Source organism: Dasypus novemcinctus, chromosome 13 (genome assembly GCF_030445035.2).
Source record: "Dasypus novemcinctus isolate mDasNov1 chromosome 13, mDasNov1.1.hap2, whole genome shotgun sequence".
Classification (NCBI taxonomy): Eukaryota; Metazoa; Chordata; class Mammalia; order Cingulata; family Dasypodidae; genus Dasypus; species Dasypus novemcinctus.
The window spans coordinates 26,645,140-26,663,905 of NC_080685.1; the positions used below are offsets into that span (position 1 = coordinate 26,645,140).

General features: G+C 47.6%; 1 protein-coding gene across 1 annotated transcript; it reads right to left on the bottom strand.

Moving 5' to 3' along the window:
* Positions 1 to 1,231: 1,231 nt before the first annotated feature.
* S100A10 (S100 calcium binding protein A10) lies at positions 1,232 to 10,869 on the bottom strand. The gene is made up of 3 exons (XM_004472805.5): positions 10,732 to 10,869; positions 4,483 to 4,635; positions 1,232 to 1,646 (listed from the first exon to the last, which is right to left on the bottom strand). Exons 2-3 carry the CDS (start codon positions 4,612 to 4,614, stop codon positions 1,485 to 1,487), a joined length of 294 nt encoding a protein of 97 aa, XP_004472862.1. The 5' UTR covers positions 4,615 to 4,635; positions 10,732 to 10,869; the 3' UTR covers positions 1,232 to 1,484.
* Positions 10,870 to 18,766: the final 7,897 nt, after the last annotated feature.

Here is an 18,766-nt window from a genome sequence, read left to right on the forward strand (position 1 = left end):
TTTCCCCAAAGCTAGTTTTGGACTAATCGGTTCCCTTTTGCATGCTTTTCCTTAAACTTATATTTAAGTTTTCCCCAGTTATGTTGATGTATCCAGTCATAAAAAACTTGTTTCCATTTTTGTTGACCTATTTGATTGGAACAATTTCATGTGCCAATTGATGGAATGATCTGTATCACCTCTCCATAAAAAATAAGAGTACTGTGTTATGAATAAGCTTATAACATTTAATAGTTATAAACCTGTTGAAGCTTGTAACAGGCAAAGAAACAGCTGGGGAAGACATTGTATTTATTATGAGATCAGTATGGGTGCTTCATTTTTAACCAAAAAGCACTAACCTGTTTTAGAAGCAGTACTTAGCACTCTTCAGGGCATGATAATGTGATGTTATTGAGGTGTCACACTAGAACTTTTTTATTTATTGGTTCTTGTAGCAACTTATTTTTACCGTACTTTGCCGAAACTTTGCCATGAAAATGATCTCCCCACCTCCTACACCACCATGCTGACTCTGAACGCTCTTCCAGCCTTGAACAAAAGCCTACTTTGACTCCCATGGACCCAGACCAGGTCCACCTCCACTCCTTCCTTGGGACCCTCAGATGGTCCTGCTGTTTGTGACTGGCTGCTTCTCTCCCAGGAAGAGAACTTCTTCCAATTGAAGCTTCTCCAGAAAAGGCAACCCTCTAGAGAGCTTGCTTTGTTGTTGAAGAATCTGGGGAAAATCCCTCAAGATGTTATCAGTGTTGTTCTTTGACGATTTCATGGTGCCAAGAGATTTTATTTGGGATAGCTGCTAGATTTTATGAAAAGCCATTCAGCTTTTTTCTTTTTTGAGGTACCAGGGGCCAGGGATTGAACCTGGGACCTCATATGTGAGAAGCTGGCACTCAACCACTGAGCCACATCAACTTTCCTGTTTTTTTCTTTTTTCAGGAAGCACCAGGAACTGACCCCAGGACCTCCTATGTGGGAGGTGGGCACTCAACCACTTGAGCCACATCAGCTTCCCCTTTAGCATCTTTTGACTAACTGAAGTATGTGTATAGAGGTCCCAACATTAAACCACCCTTGCCTTCCTGAAATAAAAAAAACGAAAACTCAGGCCTCATAAGCATCCGAAGTACTGATGGAAATGGCACTATTTAACTAGGCAAGACTGTGCTGAATAATTATAATATGAAGGAGGGAACAAGCATTTTTGAAGGAACAAACTTTCTGTCTCAAATTAGGTATTAAAAAAGGAATTTGTTTATTGAGGGCAAGAGAATGCAAACAATATAAAATCAAATGCTTATCCGGCATTTAGCTGCTTTTTCTTCCTCTACCTGTCAAATGGGAGTTGGATTTCATTTGTACATTTTCTAAGGGCCTCCATATGCGATGAAATCCTTATGCAGAGGGAAGCTGTGGGGCAGATTCCTTAAGCGACTCTTGGGATAATTCTTAGGAGGGTGGGGAAATTAATTCCTCAATTCTGCCTACTTCTTCCCCTTCTGCTTCATGTGTACTACAAAATAGTCATTGCATGCAATGGTGAGCCCAGCAATTAGCGAAAAGAAGCTCTGGAAGCCCACTTTGCCATCTCGACACTGGTCCAGATCCTTCATTATTTTGTCCACAGCCAGAGGGTCTTTTTGATTCTGAAAAAAAAAAGAACAAAGGCAGGAAATATCAGTCAGAGGCTGCAATGACTAGGTTCTCTGATGTGTACTGCTGACAACTGTATGCACAATCTCCCAATTATCTGAACTTTTGCCTTAGGTCATAAGGGACTCGAAGGTCATCTAAATGTGTATTTGTCTTGAGGGAACCTATCAGTGAATTCATCTTTATTTTAAGCTAGGAAAGAGGTTTCTGTGATATACTTTAGCATAACTGTAGAGGCCTTACAGAGGCCCATGTCAGAATGGTAGAGGAGATTCGGTGCCAGAAGCTAGACCTGCCTCCTAATTCTCAACGCAGGGCTCTTGCCACTTAAAACCCAGCATGGCCTTCTTGGCCTGCTTTACTTCAACTCAACTGCTGCCACAATTTTCAAAATATCAAGGTTGTGCCTAAGAACCCTTCCAAATCCCCCATTTTATAGTTTAAACATTCTCTCAATATGCTTTTATTCCTGATAGCCTAGTCAAATCCTTGAAAAGGGAAACTCCTTATGAAAATATTTCATAAGATTATTTAGGGAATAAGTTTCAGATCATTGCTCTACAGACGTTATAAGCAGATGCTAAAGATGTCACAAGGTGTTTTTAGGTTTCTTGAGGACAGCCCTCATTTCTCCTTGGCACAGCTGAGGCTGTGCTTCATATCATATTAGCTCTGGGACTTTGAGCAGGTCCTAGAGCTTAACTGGCCTTGGTGTGTCTGCTATGAACCAAAAGTCAGACTAGTGTTTCTAAGATAACGTCCATTCTTTATGAAGAATGGATGCTACACATCGCACAGGCTTCCAAAGGAATGTGTGATGCAGTCAAAAACTCTTTATGATTCTTGATGCCTGCTGTGAGTGCCTGGGATTGAGATGGGCAGGCAAGAGCGCCTGTGCTTTCGTCTTGCTTCCACGGTGGTTTCCTTTTTGTTGTGATACTGGTTAGAACTGAGGAAGTGTGGTTTCTTCTGTAGCGTCCAAGTCAGGAAAATATGGCCCTTTAAAGGCTAGTAAAGGGCTAAAATAAAGTTTCTAGGATTTCTAGTGACTATATACATAAGTGAGTGTGAACTGACATTTAGTGTCTCACATGTGCTGGATGCTTCTAAGAAATCCCTTAAGTTAAAAAACTGCGGCATTTCCTATGCAAGGACTGCACACTCCCACTCTAAGCAATCAATGGAAACCTGCTCTCTGCAGCTATCTCTGCTTTCGGTGGGTTTCAGCTCATTCTGGCCTCACTCCCAGCTTCCTGGCCGTGGTCAGAATGAGTGAAATTTGGATGACCTAAGAGGACAACTTTAGAAATAAAGTGCTATCATTGCAGTGAGTATGGGTATGCATGGAATAAGTTACCCTGCTATGTCCAGTACTTCCTGCCACGTACACCTTCAGGCTCCTGTGCCACAACGCCATTAGGACAGAAGGGTCTATGCCATAGGTGATATCCGTCCTAGCTCCTAACTTACGCAACAACACAATTAACATGTGAGGCGTATACTGAGGTCTCTGTTCACGTGACGGGCAGGCTTACAGTGAGCACATTTTGTCCTCGCCTTTTATGCCTAACTTGAAGGATCATCACTGAAAGTGAAAGTCGCCTTAGAGATAATCCTGCGCAGTCCTCTCATCTTACAGGAGGGAACTGAGGCCCGGGGAGCTGAAGCAACCTGCCCAGGGTTCCTTAGGGCAGAGCCAGATCTTCTAGCTCCAGTCCCGATCACAGGACTCTACAAAAGCAGGGTACCCGGACATGCTATCTCATTTGGGGACAGCACGGTGGTGACTGCAGCTTTGAGAGAGCAGGTAGGCTATTTTTATCTGATTATTTAATTGGTATTGATGACATGTAAAACACAGTGTACTACAAAGCCCCATGTTTACTGATGCAGGAGTCAGGTTTGGCTAATGTGGTATTTACCAGGCAGATGACAAGAGGCAGGCTCCAGCCTTTCCCCATCCCCTTCCTTTTGAGGCTAATGTATTATTCAACACCAAGCAAATAACATCCTTTCAAGTGATTCCACTGTGGTAGGGAAAGGGCTTACACTTCAATGTACTATTCTGTCAAGCAATGGTTTCCCTTCCGTTAAATTAATGACCATGTAAAAGGACAATTGTGCTGTGCCCCGTGGCCTCACGCCCTGAGGGAGGTATCTGAGCTGATGGCAGAGTCCTCTTCTAGTTTTCATGGTTCCCTGTATCTGAGTGTCAGGGGTGGGCACTAACTGAAGCTGTGCTCCTATGTTCTCACAGTCTTTTCACTGTGAAAAGCAGTATGGAGTGACACTTTGCTCGCAGCATTCAGTGGATGCCTGACCCTGTTCCTCGACAGATTAAAGTTGGGCAAAGAGAAAAAAAATCCCTTTATCTAAAGGGATTTTTAAGAGTGGAATGTGATCAGGATGTGGCATCTCCAACCCCAGGTTTCCAGATCTGACATCAGCTAGCCCCCGTGTGGTGAAAGGTCTTTTCTTTCCAGCTGCTCTGCTGTGTGTTGTCTCAGTGGATGCAGATGACTCTGGATGGGTTTTTCCTAACAAATACTTTGTACTGTGGTATTGTGGTTATTTGTGTGTAGTCTTATTTCACCCCCAGATTGTAAACTCCTTGAGGGCAGGGACTGTGTCTTCTTCACTTTTTGTTTTCTCCACAGTGTTTTGAAATAGTAGGCACTCAATAATGTTTAATAAATAAATGAATGAAAACACCTTTGTAGTACTGACCTCCACAGGGAAAGGATAGAAAAAGGGAAGGAAGCAGGGTCTAGAGGAATTGGTTTTTTTTTTTTTTTGATCTGATTTCTTTCTGAACCTTTCAATACTTACTTCCAAAAATCCAGGGAACTCCTTTTCCATGAGTACTCTCAAGTCCTCCTTTGTTAAGTAGCATTTATCTCCTGCAAATTTGTGAAATGTAAACATCATAGTTTCCATGGCATGTTCCATTTGAGATGGCATTTTGATGAGGTCTGTTGAAACCTGTTAAAGGATATAAAGAAAGAGCATTTACGTTAACTTTTTAAAAAAAGAATTTATCTAACTATCTATCCCCCCCACCCTTGGTTGTTTATGCTCGCTGTGTCTGTTCTTGTGTGCTTGTCTTCTTTTTGGGAGGCACTGGGAACTGAATGTGGGACCTCCCATGTGGGAGGGAGGCACCTAATCACTTGAGCCACCTCTGCTCCCTGCTTGTTGTGTCTCTCGTTGTGTTTCCTAATTGTATCTCTCCGCTGTATCATCTCACTGTGTCAGCTTGCTGTGCCAGCCCATTGCATCAGCTCACTGTTTTGCTTGTCTTCTTTTGGAGGCACTGGGAACTGAACCCAGGACTTCCCATGTGGTAGGCAGGCAGGCACTCAACTACTTGAGCCACACCCACATCCCTACATTAACTTTCAAGCCATCTACTTGCCAGTCTTTCAAGGGTAATTGAAAGGAGGGTGATTCCTATTCCATTTGCTCCTTTCTAACTGTAAAATGCAATGACTCTAAGAATAAATTCACCCTAATTTTGAGTCTTGCTGTTATATACAGACACCTCAGGTATTGGTGCTTTTTTGCATGAGAGATTTATCTAGCAGTCAGCTAATTCTGCATATACTACCTAATGAAAAATAAAAACTGTAATCCTTTGGAAAAGCAAGATCAGTGTCCCTCCTTTTAAATAACAAAGCACCTTACTGAAAGAACAGATATTTAATTGTCTCTTAGTGGAGGTAACTGGGGCTCTTATCTGTGGCTGAATACCAACAACTCAGAGTTAAGCCAGGTTAATACAAAAACTTCATCTCTGCATGCTTAATTTGGTAATCTGGTTCAGTGTGATTCTAGGGTTTAGAAATCTGCTTACAAATGAATTTTGCCCTTTGGTATGCTTAACGTTCTGAACTTGTTATTTATCGCAATAAAGACATTTGTGTATCTGGTAGTAAAATGGATTTGTCCTACTCCAATTAAAGTTACCCAAAGTCCATTAGCTAATTCACTCGGAAGGTACAAGTAACAGTATATTCTGACTCCTCTGGGGATCTGATTTCCATTATTTGCAGCACAAAGCGGAAGAGCTATTCTTACTGTGTGGGGTTAGGTAGGAGAGCAAGAGTTTTTCACCCTGAAGAGGTTATAAGAAAGGAAAAGAAACATGTCAGGTCATTATATTCAGATGTAAAGACCTGGTGGCATATGTCTCATCAAGACCCAGTACCTGGTACTTAAAAAGAGCTCCATGAATTTTGACTTAATTGAAAGACTGCTTTGGCCGGAACACAGAAGCTTTGGCTAACAGAACCCAAAACCAAAACTAGCTAGGAAAGAGGTAAAACTGAATGGAGACTATAATATACCACTCCAGAAAAAAGGAAGAACAGGCCTTGAGCTCAGGTTGAAGGAGAGCCTGAAACCTTCCCCTCTGGAGAGGGCCAATAGGAACCTGATCTTGTGCTTTGGGTTCCTGCTGCTAGATGCTATCTTTTCTAGGAGGAGGAGCTGAACAGAAAAGGATTGAGCAATCATACTTAAGAACTGTAAATTTTACTCCTTAATCCCCAGAAAAGTACGGGAACCAGCATGCCACAGAACGTGCTACTCTAGAGAATGCTGTAAACCGGAATCTGGCATGAGTCACCTGGAAGGCAGTACTCTTAGAGAGAGCTGGAAATTAACATTGCAAGGTCCACGGTGAGGTGAATACCAGGGGAAACCACGCCCTTTCCCTCTCTTCCTACAACAGCCCAGATCTGGCTCATCCTCTTCCCCATGTGGGTCTCAGATGGCAGCGAGTTGAGAGGGGGTCTGCCTTGACTATACTGGTTCTGGGAGCCCGGCCCAGTGTCCTTTAAGAGAACTGAGCTGAGTCACTTATGGGAGAAGGATGTGGGATCCCACTCCAGTTCTTAAATAGCTCAGGAAAGGTGTCAGACACCACAGAGGTTTAAAAATGTCCGTGCCCACTCTGCGAGCAGCAGAGCTCGGCACCAACCGATTCCCAAAGATCCCGGCCACTGCCACTGGCTGTGGGACGGCGACGCCTAGTTCACCTTCATGGGGGAGCGTGGAAGGAAACCCAGAATGCATGCAAAGCCAGAGTAGTAGGAAAGAGAGGATGAAACAGGTAGTGACGAAGCTGTTGTCTCTGTGCTACCCAAGTCCCTTTCCCACGGAGCCTGTCCCCCACAGCTATTTTAAGTAGCAGATGTGAATACACCGTTTGTCCAGTAGACCTTTCTGCAGAGGAGGCGCTGGTGGGGGAGATGGAGATACAAGGTTCAGAAGGTGAAAATAAGCATTTAAAACCAGAGCAGATGCCTCATCAGCAACCATGGCTCCAGAAGGCATTCAAAAGCAAGGAACTGTAGTTTGAAGGAGTCAGCAAACTGGTTTCAAAGACAGGGAAAGGGAGAAAATGTGACTAAAACTGTTCTTTTGGAAAGTGGCTGAATCACCTCCCTGGACTCCTAGCCCTTCCTTCTCTGATGCCTCTAGAGTGCAGGGCGGTCCCTCCTTGGGTGGGGTCACCTGGGCTGGGCTGAGGGAGCTCTGACCGTTGGTGGCTAAAGCAGCACTTCTTCAGGGACTCGAATCTGGCCTTTCCATCCCCCCAGCCACCCCACACGCTCCACTCCTGGGTAAGGACAGGGCTGACTTCCACTTCCTGGTTGGAGGAGGGGGGCTGAGGCAGCAGCATTCACTCTGTGCCCAGACAACCTGCTACACTCATTGCTGTTAACTGCTTCCCTGTCTGTCAATCTTGTCTTAGATCTAAGCTCCCCTGGGTCAAGAACTGTGCGTTATTCTGCAGTTATCCTTTAACCACTAAATAACTGTTGGTTAAATGAGGGAATGAATGCCTCAAACAACCCCCTTGGCAGGATCTGAGGTCGAAATGTGATAACCTAGGACCAGGCTGAAAACCTTAGCTCAGAGCTCAGAGGAAGGATTTGGGTGCCGGGAAGGGCCAGGAGAGGGGCCTCGAAAGGGCTCAGCTATGAATAGAACCGTAGAGAACAGAGGAAAACACATACCATATGAACGACGAAATATGTGACCTGCTAAACAGGTCTGGTCAGACCCTGGCACGACTTCTTTCCTCTTCTCACTCTGGCTATTTTCACATGTTTTTTGTTTATCCCACCTTCTACTTTATGCTCAATAAATTGGTAAGAATGAAATGGACAGCAATGCAAATTTTGGCCATTCTGGCAGTGGCAGGGGAGAAGGAGGCCTTCTGGGAAAAGTGTCTGCTCCTGAGCAATCTCAAATGTTTGCTCTGGTCTGATGCCCAGATCCAGACCGTAATTTCAAAGAGGACACTTCTGAGCAAGAGGCTGGATTTACTTTGTTCTCCGGTGTCTCATCCTTACCCTAGTTTTCTTACAGCCCACCCAGAATCAGGGTGTCGGTGATAACAAGTATTTGTTATTTAAAATGTGTTTGAAGTTTCCTTCCTTTTGCTTTGGGAGTTTTGGAAAAAAAAAAAAAAATTTTTTTTTTTAAATTGAACCAAGAAGGCATTCCCTGAATTTGACCCCTAAAAGAAATTCAGAAGAAATGGACTGAGGCAATGGGTCTGGATCTGGGCTTATCTGTCCAGCTTCTTACCGAACAAAACTTGCCCACTAAAGAAAGTTCCAGATACAATCTGGTAGGAAGAAAGAACACAGAAGCCTCCTCTGCCTCAAACGAATAGTTTTTCTTAAAGAGTTGTCAGGCATCAGCCTCAGTCAACAATAGCCATTGTCAAAACTGCTATTAGATCCTTCAGTGGGATGGGTGGCAGTTATTTAGTGAAAGGGACAGGAAATGCTAATAATTGCTGTTAAAATATTTAAATTCATTATTTTTGCTTTTGATGGGAGATTCCTAAATTAAGTCCCCCAGAAAATTAGAAGCTTAAGAATGCTCCTACCATTTTTGTCAAGCTTTCCCAGCACTCTGAATGCATTAATTTCCACACTGTGACCCTGAAAGGATTCCATTGTTTCCCTCCATTTTACACTTTAAAAGACTTGACTGTATCCAAAGGCATACCAAGTGGGCAGTGCTCTAAGAAAGCCACATATTTGGAACTGTCAGTGGAAAGCAGGGAGACACCAGCCCCACCCAGCCCCAGGCCTGACCTCACTGGGGTGGCTGCTTGAGAGCCTGGCCAGAAGCCAGACATGAGGGGAAAAGGGCCCATCTGCCATGGTAGCCAGGAAAAGCCAGGGGCAAGCATCACCTAGCAATCAGGCGGAGGCCAAGCAGCTGCTTTATATCCGGTAGATCCTCAAGAAAATTTGAAAAACTGAAATAAGGGGCTACAAAAGGTGGATCAAGGCCTCAAGGAGAAAACCAGCATCTAGCTGTGGAGGAGAGTAGAGTCTATACCATTTAGAAAGGGATCATGAAATAGAAACCAGACAGGAATCTGGCGGGGCAGGGCTGATGACCAAATTCCAAATAGGTTAGAAGCACTCGGTCCTGCCCCAACCCCTGGCATTATCTTTTTCAATTTGCCAAAACACGTTAGAAGCAAAGATCACTGCAGGGTGTTTCCATGAGCCTGGCGTCACCTCTAAGCACAGGATATAAAAATCTACTCCTGGAGGTTGAAACTCAAGCTGCAGAGGAAAAAAATGTGCAGCAACTACAAACCTCTAAACGGGAAAAGCTACGTCCCAAGGAAAGCAGAGGCGGGCTGCCAGGCGGCGTTCTGGACTCTGAGCCCGAGCAAGCTGTCTCGCCATGGCTCTGCCAGTCTAATTACTGTCCTCACAAGTTCAGTCAAGAAATCTCTCCTTTAAATCGTAGGTCAGTCCTGGAGTGACTCATTTCCTCTTGGAAAATGCCCTCTAAAGAGGGCACAGTTCCCCTTTCCTTCAGGGAGTGTTCTGTCCAAACTCTCCGCAGAGAGTGGAAGCAGCAGTGCCCCACCCATATGGTCTGCAGCTGAGTCACCAGGCCCTCCACCGCCAGGAGAATCCCCAGCCCTCCCCGCTGGCCGCACCCTGCAGAATGCTTCCAGTCCCCCCGCCCCCCGGCCCCGTGGGAGGGAAGGGGGTAGGTGGTGGGTTTAATATATTCCAGAAACTAGCCTAGGGCCCGCTTGCCAGGCCTCAGCTTTCCAAACCACCTCCGCCCAGAAGGGCGGGGTCCCGGTTTCAGACGCAGGGAGACTGAGGCTGGACAGTGCAGTGCGGGGCTGGTGGGCAAGCTCAAGCTGTGAACCAGGTACCCAAGGCACGTCGATCTGTCCCATAGCATCAGGCCACATTCATTCGGGGTTGGAAGATCTTTTACGAATCCAGCTCCTCCCCCATCTCCCTCTCCAGTCCCACTCACTTAATTTAATTTAATTAAGATGGTAGGAAGGGAAAACTTCAGTCGATTGAGAAATCAATTCACACAGCCTTCCGGCCCCCCCCTTCCCCCCACCAATGCTTTATAAAGAAAACAAGCCTCTCCCCAATGCTTTATCAAGAAAACAACTAGACCTCATAACCTCCGCAGTAAGAACCTTCCCGTCTAGTAAACAAACAACAGGAAGCCCCTGAAGCTGCCGGGCGAAGGACTGAGGAGCACCCTGTAGGAAGGGCTCGGCCAGCCGCCCCAGGCCTCCGCGAGTCCCGCCCGGGGGCTACGAGCATCTGGACAGCGCTTAGCGTGCAGCCGCGGCGCACAGCGAAACCACACGTGCCGGCCCGGCGCGGCGAGAAGCGGGGGTTCAGGGAACCCCAGAGACCGGACGAAACGTAGAAAAGGAGAGCAGAGGACCGGGGGCACCAGCACCCAGGTCCAGCAGCCGAGGACAGAAAAGACCCAGCGCTCCCCGCCAGTGAGGGTCTGGGGGCGGCACGGCGCGGCCGGGGAGGCGTGCGGCTCGCCTCGCCTGGGGCTGGCTCAGAGCGCGGAGCAGCGGATCCCGCCGACGTGCCGCGGTGCCCAGGACACCGGGCTTCGCGAGGACCGGCGGGCCAGAGCGGCGGGGTCTGGGGGGCTTTCCCCAGGAGCCAGTTCCGGAGCTGGGGACAGCCCCGGAGAGGCGCGCGGCGGGCCGGGCAGGGCCGCGGGGCAGTGCGCGGGGCAGGCGGAGCTCACCTTGGCCGGAGGCGCGGCGCGGGGTTCGGGTGTTCGGGAGGCTGGGACGCAGGGCCAGTGAGCGGCGCGCGCGGGCTCGGCGCCTTAGTAGGTGGGGGCGGGTGGGCAGGGAGGAGGCTCGGGTCCGGCGCGGGCAGCAGGAGGAGCCTCGGGCTGGTGCTTGGGTCTTCCGCTCACCCCACCCCCTTTTCTCCTCCCTCCTCTTCCTGCACACCCCACCCCCCACCCCGCTGCAAACACACCCTTCTCTCGCTTTACAGAAGATCCTATCTCTCCGCCTCTACCCGCCCCAAGTGAGAAAATGGTTGTAAATTTCTCTTTGCGTTGGACTGTAACCTGCGTGGACATCCCAGCCCTCGGCCATGCCCTCCCTCTCGGGTTTGGCTTTTAGAAGGTGGGTGAGGGTGGAAATCAAAGAATCCAGCCGTTCTGCGGGTGGGGCGGGCTGGCTCAGCACCAGATGCCAGCGACTCTTCCGTAACCTGCAGGCTACAGGTCTAGGAATTATTTACTAGACGACACTGCAGGGAGGGGCACGTGGAATTCCAACCGTCTAGAAGACTCTCGGGTTAGGTGTTCTCACTCCAGCCTGAGGGAGCCGGCCTTAGGGGCCTGGCTTCCTGGAGGAGCCCTCTCGCTGCCCCTGCCTGCCCGCGGGAGGGGGCGAGCGCTGCCCCTACCTGCCCGCGGGAGGGGTGAGCGAGGGAGAGCCAGCTCAGGGGCGTTACACACCCTTTGTTGTGTTGTTGAACAAGGGATTTATACCCCTCTGGGTCTAGCTGTGGCTTCATTTGGTCAACAGCTGAGTTTCAGTTGTGGTTGGTATTGTTAAAACCTTAACTTTCAGAACCCCCTTTTTTTCCTGTAATTGATCTGCTCGGCCTTCTAAGCTCTTTAGAAGAAATTTCTTGAAAGCATATAGAGAAAACCTAAGGGTTTCTTTTTTTAAGCGGGTTTTACGCCCCCTCCACCCCCGCCCCACCCCCGCTCCATCCCCGCTCCACCCCCGCCCCGCCGTGGCTGTTTTTACATTTAGTTGTGGTTTAGGGTTAAATGCAAACTACTAGCAGCTCTTGGCAGAAAAGTGTCCAGTCCCAAGGTCTGGGGTTTTCCTTTCATAACTTTGTTCCCAGGGGGAGCCCTGGGAGGAGTGAGTGATCCCAAAGGAATGAGCAGACTCGGGGGAATCCTACAAGTATCTCCGTGTGACTAATCTTGCCACTTGCCTGGAAAACCCAACTTGGGTTTCAGCCCTGACTCCCCCTGGGTCCGTGCCGGCTGGTGCTCTCTCTTCAAGGGCACAGTTCTTCAGAATCTTTCCAGGTTCTTCCCAGGCCCCAGGGTGTGGTCACCAGTGGAAAAATCCTGGATTCCTTTTGTCCCAGGGAAGATGTAACTGGATTTAGAATCAGAAGACCCGAGTTTATATACTTCTACTCATTAATTTCTTTATTTGGTACACACACTTTTAGCAATGCTTATTATATGTGTTAGGCCCTTGGGATTCAGATTAAATAATCCATCTGTTTCTTCCCTTTCAATTCTTGTTGGGAGATAGATAAGCAGTTAAAGTCCAGCGTGATTGGTAGAGGGTAGAGGAATGCGTAGGATACTGTAGGAACATGGAGAAGGGGCTTCCAAGGCACCCAGTGCTGCAATCAGCTCAGCGATAGGTTGGCTGGAAGGGAAGGTAACGCAGAACTTTACAAATTAAAGGACAGAGAGAAAGACACAAGAGAAGAAATAAAGATGAGACCAGGGGACTCACAGCTTCTGGAACTGAGAGCCTCTACCCTAGTTTCCACATCCTATTTATTGGAAACTACTAAGCACCCTTTGCTATCAGAACTGCAACATCATCTACAATAATAGGGAACAATTGCAACATCTGCAATAAGGCAACATCTTCAATAGAATAGGTGCAACATATACAGTAGGAAACAGGTAATTATTTTTCTACAACCCAGGAGTGGCCGCAGAAAGCTCCTGTACGTGGCTACAATTAGAGAAGTAGCATTTGAGAGAACAATAACAGTTATTGTGATTGTTTAATCTGATTGTAAAAAGATTGCGTTCTTATTGTGGAAGATTCAGGGAAAATATCAATGTATAAAAAAGAAAAAATTATTTGTAAACTCATGAACTAAATATTAACATTTTCATGCATTTCCTTCTAGACTTTTTGTGCATATCTACGTGTATTTACATACTTCTCTCCACACTGATGATAAAATTAAGTATTATTCTTTTGTCATGTAATGCTTTATCTTTACTATTTTCTATGCCATTAAATATTTATCAAGACAGAGTATATGTGCGAGCTTGAGTATATTTTAGTATGTGTACTGCCAAAACTAGTACCTTCATGGGGCTTTTTAATGGCTCTAGGTACTGGGCAGTCCCTAAAGTTCTAAGTACCAGCCATGCCTACAATCCCTCCCTGGAAGTGGTCCCAGGCAGTGTTTTCTCTAGAAGGACCTCTGCATTGTAAACCATGAGCATACATTGCAGCAGCTCTGCTTCCCTAGTGACAACTGATCGGGCCAGGGGCCAGGGACCAGGGACCAGCGCCTGAGCCAGAGTTGCCTGAGAAGGATGGTGCTTAGTGGGGGGCGGGGGCAGAAAGTGGGGGAGGCGAGATGTACAGAGAGGAGCAGACTGAATGGCCACCAGAGGAACAGCAGGGGCCTGAGCCAGTGTGGTCTCTGGAATGAAGAGGAGGCAATGTTCACGTTCTCCTGCATTCCTGTGTATGAACTGCTGGGAGCAGGAGGGATTGTTCTACACAAGTGGATATTTCACGTTCTCCTGCATTCCTGTTTATGAAATGCTGGGAGCAGGAGGGATTGTTCTACAGAAGTGGATATTTTCCCACTTCTTCATATGGTATAGCATCAAAATCCCATTATCTAGTGGTTCTCAACGTTTTGGGGGTTTTGTGGCTGTGGCAGAGAGACGGGGCTGTCCACCAGAAGTGTGTGTTCCTCTGTCCACAGTGTAGAGTTGTTGCTGGAAAGTGGCTGCTCAGCTAGGGATTACATTCCAAGCACCTCTTGCACCTAGGCGGAGCCCTGTGATGAGTCACCCACAGAATGGGACTGGAACTGAGGTGTCACTTTCAGGCCACGGCAGTCAAAAGGTGACTTTTCCACATTCTTTCTTCCCATCTGCCAGGACTCTGAGGTCCTAGGCATGGAAGAGCCACAGTTGGGAGGAACCTGGTCCCTGAATCACCATTTGGGGGAAAACCACCTGCTGAGCAGAACACTTGCATTGGACTAGTTGTGTGAGTGAGAAAGAAACTGGGAATTTGGGGTTTGTTTGTTACACATGACCCTAACAAATAGGGTGGCATTCTTTTGAGTACTAGTATTTTTGGCAGCACATTCAAAAGGATTGAGTTGCATGTTTAGTAATTACCTTGTTATACTGATCACACTTCTGCATGGAGTCACTGTTAGGGTAGAACTATTTACTGTCCTGATCATGCTAATCTTAGATACCCATGAGGCGAAGTTCTGGAGGGTCTTGGTAAATGTTTCTTTGTGTATATCAAGTTGTACCCTACACCACACAGAGAAGATGTGCAGCCTAGGCTTGACTTTTGTCTTCCCAGACATCGCTTAACAGGGTGAATCACAATTGTAGCAAAAGTAAACTTCATCCATCAATTAAAATGTCCTACTAAGGAATCACAACAGTCCTGTCATTTGAGAACCACTGATTTTCGGTTATCTGGTCAAGACTTTTTGTTGGAAATCCAAAGTCCAAACCAAAACAAGCAAAAAATCCATGCGTGAGATATTATAATTTATTAAACATTTCCCATATTTTTTGAACATTTAGGATGCTCCCAATTTTTCACTGTCATCAATAATTATCTGTAAAAATAACTATTTCTTGAATAAACATCTTTGCCTGCATGCTTGTTTCCTTAGGATAGGTTTACCTCAGAGGATATCAGCTGTTTTTTGGTTTCTGTGGATCTTAAAGGATAAATAGGAATTAGCCACAATTTGGGGTGGGGTGGGGACAGGCCAGTGGGGAAAAGAGCACATGCCATCCAGAGCATGGAATTGTAAAGGCATGTGTTTCTTTTAGGACTTGCCCCGGTTCTGTATGGAGAGAGTACAGTCCCTGAGGGGGACTGGGTGGGGATAGTCCTGAGAGGAGGCACCTTTCTGGGGGCACCTTAGATCCTCTGCTAAGGAATTTGGAACTTTTTTCTGAAGGTAACAAGGCGCCCCTGAGTGAGGGATTTCCCCCTTACCGGCTGGGCAGCTCTGGATAAACCTTTCACCGCTGCGAACCTGAGTCTCCTTATTGGTAAAGTAGGGGAGGCACATCTCCTGGGGCGGCGGAAGAGCCTGAACACGCCATGACCACGAAGGCATCCAGCCTGGCCCCAGCAGCGAGCAGGGCGGTCAGGAATGTCGCCTCTGCATTCCTTCACTCTGCTGAGAAGCAGCCTTCCAGAAGCCAAGGCAGGGCTGCGCAGTGGCCGGGGTCACCTGTGAGCAGAGTTCCCTCTACGGAGCAGGGAGGGCTCAAGCGAGGTCATGTTTGCTGTACCAGCATCACTTGGGGTAGCAGAAACTGAAGGACTGTAGCCTTTTTTTAAAGCACAGGAGAGCTCCAAGGTTGGAGTTGGAAACCACGTGGTTTCTTCTAGAGGTGAGCTGCAAATACGAATGGTTAAAATTTATAAAATCTTTACTGCACACTTACTAATTCTTGGCATGTTCTTGGTACTGTGGTTAGAACGATGACCAAAACAGACAAATCTCTGCCCTCCTAGCTCTTACATTTGAATGGTAAAGACAAATAGAATACAGACAAAAGGGAAAACTAACCTAAAATTCAAAAATTGGAAGTTGTGATGAGTGCCATGGCCCTGGGTGAGAGAAGAATCAAAGGGGGTCCATTTTTAGGCAGAAAGTCAGGGAAGGCTGCACTGAGGAGGGCACATTCAAACTGAGACCTGTAGAAAGAAGAGGAATAAGGGCTGCAAATAAAGGAAGGCCAGGGAAGAAGCTCCAGGTGGAGGGGAAAGCACATGCAAAGCTCGGAGGCAGGGAGTAGCTTGGTCTGATAGGGGAACTGGAAAACCACCAGTGTGTCCAGTGCACGGTGAGCAAGCGGGAGGGTGGCACGAGATGAGGTTGGAGAGACGTAAAGCTACCTGGCATTGTGGTCAAGAGTACAAGCTCTGGAATTTCAGGCAGGGTTTGGAGTGAGTCCTATTTTCTCTGCCACTCATGAGTGGCGTGACCTCAGACAAGTCACCTAACTTCTCCAAACCTCAGTTTTCTCATCTGTAAAATGGATCTTATAGTAGAACTTATCTCATAGGGATGTTGTGAATATAAATGAGAAAATGCATGTAAATACTTAGCAGAGTGCCAGGCACACAGTAGGTGCCTCACTGTGTTAACTATTATTACTAGTATTAATAAGTGGAAGGTGGGTTGGAGCCAGACACACCGGTGTTGAGTCCCTGTTGATTTTATGGTTGCTTTGTGCCCTGGGCAAGTCTCCGCTCCCTCTGTTTCCTCATCCCTAAAATGGATTTCAGATTCCTCTCCTGAGGGGTGGGTTACTGTGGGGATTATAGGAGGTGATTTGTGTGCAACCATCCTGAGGAGCCAGGCCTTAAGGTCTTTTCAGTAGTTTTGTTTTCTTGGATATGTATATCCTTATAATAAACACCCAGAAAAGAGACAGACAGAACCAGAATGCAAACCAGTAACAGGCGGATGTGTCTGCTCATGGTATGGATTGGGGTGGCCGACAGAGGAAGACCTGGGGAGTTTAGCTCCCCTCTACCATTTTCTACTTATCAGGGAGCTGGATTCCCCAGGGACTGCTGTGGTTCTCTTCCAACCAGGAGGAAAAACATCCTATACCTTGAGCTAAGCAGCTCATACGAATCCCAAGAATTCTTGGCGTTGGGGGGGAATTCCTGTCGCGGCTTGATAACATGCATCTCTGTTTTCTTTATTAAAACTCAAGAGCAAGCGGTGTTCCTGGTAGGCTCTGGGGTCTGTGTCAAAGGGAAAACAATTATTTAAGCACAGCTACTCTGTCTTTATTGGTGGCTCTGGAAGGTGGGCTGTGGAGGACCCAGACCCACAGGGATGCAATTCCATGGAGCCCCAGAGTCTCCAACTTTTGTGAGATGCTGGCTGCTGGGCCTGAGCTGAAGCCTCAGCAGTGTCATCCAGCAGCTAGCTCTGGAGTTTCTGGGCCGTCCTGCCGGCCAGAAGCTTAGATGAGGCTGCTGTGAGGTGCGATGGGAAATATTTAAAATGGGCGATTTGTACTGGCAAGGGTGTGTCCTTGCTTTCTAGCTAATGCGCTGGGACCCTCTGGTGGCCGCAGAGGGAGTAGCTTTTTTCTGAGTGGCCCGGGCAGAATAAGGGGCAGGAAACTTTAGAAGCTCGAAAACTGAATATGGGGCTGGGAAAATTTCCCAGCTGGCTTGACATGGAAGCTGTGATTTAGGCTGGTGCCCTGCCCCATTTCTCATGCCTTAGATAGCATTTCTTAGGGCTCGAGCAGTGGAAAAAATGCTCTATGTGCAAGATGACCAAAGGGGAACACAGGAGGAACTAGAGATGTTAGGGACTGGTGCCATGAAGACCCAAAAGCTCCTGCACAGGCTTCAACAATTTTACTGGCTGGCTTTTACCATTCCAGCGGTTTCGAGCACAGTCTGAAATCCCAGGTGCCCGGCCTTTGGAGGGTGAACTGGTTGCATCTGTAGGGGCACCTCTGAGATCTGCATTGGTCACATTGGACAAGAATGAAAATGTACTCCAAGTCCTGCTTATTAAAAAATTAACATCATAATTTTACAGTCTCCAAAGTGCTGTCTCTTAAGTTATTTGTTTCTAATAATCATCCCACGAAGGATTTTAGATTAGTGTTATAATTATAGTAATAATTTATTGTGCTTTACATGAATTGTGTCTGAGCCTTACGAAAGCCCTGCAAGATAGACACTGTCTGGTTTCTTATGAAGAAGGGAGCTCAGAGAGGTTCAATAATTTACCCGAGGGCATTAAGGTGCCCTATTAGAACCAAATAAGCCTGGCCTTGAAAGCTGCCCTCTTATCACTGCCCCATTCTGCCTAGGCAGGGACATGAGGACAGTTCACAAGCGGCTCTAAAACTGCACAGGGGGCTAATAGCGTGGTGATGACCATGGTGGGAGAATGGAGTTGGCGGTGGGAGAGAACGGAGGCCAGGAGAGCAAGGAGAGAGGTGAGGCAGGTGGTGATGACGAGGTGGTGGTTCCGGAACAGGAATGATGGTGGTGAGGGTGGAGAGGAAGGCACAGATCTGAGAGAAATCTGCAGGAAGAATCTGCAGGGCTGCCGCCTCGGAGCTGTGGGTATGCTGGAGAGGAAGGAGCACAACCACCTGGAATTGTCCCTCCCCGGGCACCTGGAGCAGGGTGGGGGGAGGCTGAGCTGGTTTGGGAAGGAAGGTGCCGAATGAGCTGCTGAGCTGCCAGTGGGATTTCTAGGTGGAAACAGCCTGCTCTGGGATTAGTCTTAAATTGTTTGTCCTACCCTAGGCATGATGGTCTGCTAAGTGTGGAGACACCGGCTCCCCTTGTTGTTTTTGAGAGAACTGCTTCCTTAGACAATGTCCTCTCACTGCCTGTACCCACTCAGTGGTCAGGCTGGGATCCCAACTGGATGCCTGGCCCCAGCATAGCCCTTCCTCTCTCAGCCTGGCCAGCCAAAGGGCCCGACCAGGCTCAGCCATCTAGTGAGGAGAGCATTAGGCTGGGAATGGGAAAGCTAGGTGCAGCTATTGGGCTGGTGTGCAGGAATGCACAGGTGAAGGCTGTGCTGCTGGGCTGGTGTGCAGGAATGCACAGGTGAAGGCTGTGCTGCTGGGCTGGTGTGCAGGAATGCACAGGTGAAGGCTGTGCTGCTGGGCTGGTGTGCAGGAATGCACAGGTGAAGGCTGTGCTGCTGGGCTGGTGTGCAGGAATGCACAGGTGAAGGCTGTGCTGCTGGGC

Coding starts and splice junctions, on each gene's coding strand:
- S100A10 (XM_004472805.5), bottom strand. CDS start 4,614: ATGCCATCTCAAATGGAACATGCCATGGAAACTATGATGTTTACATTT. Junction 1,647..4,482: donor AGTTCCCTGGATTTTTGGAA/GTAAGTATTGAA, acceptor TTTTTTTTTCAG/AATCAAAAAGACCCTCTGGC.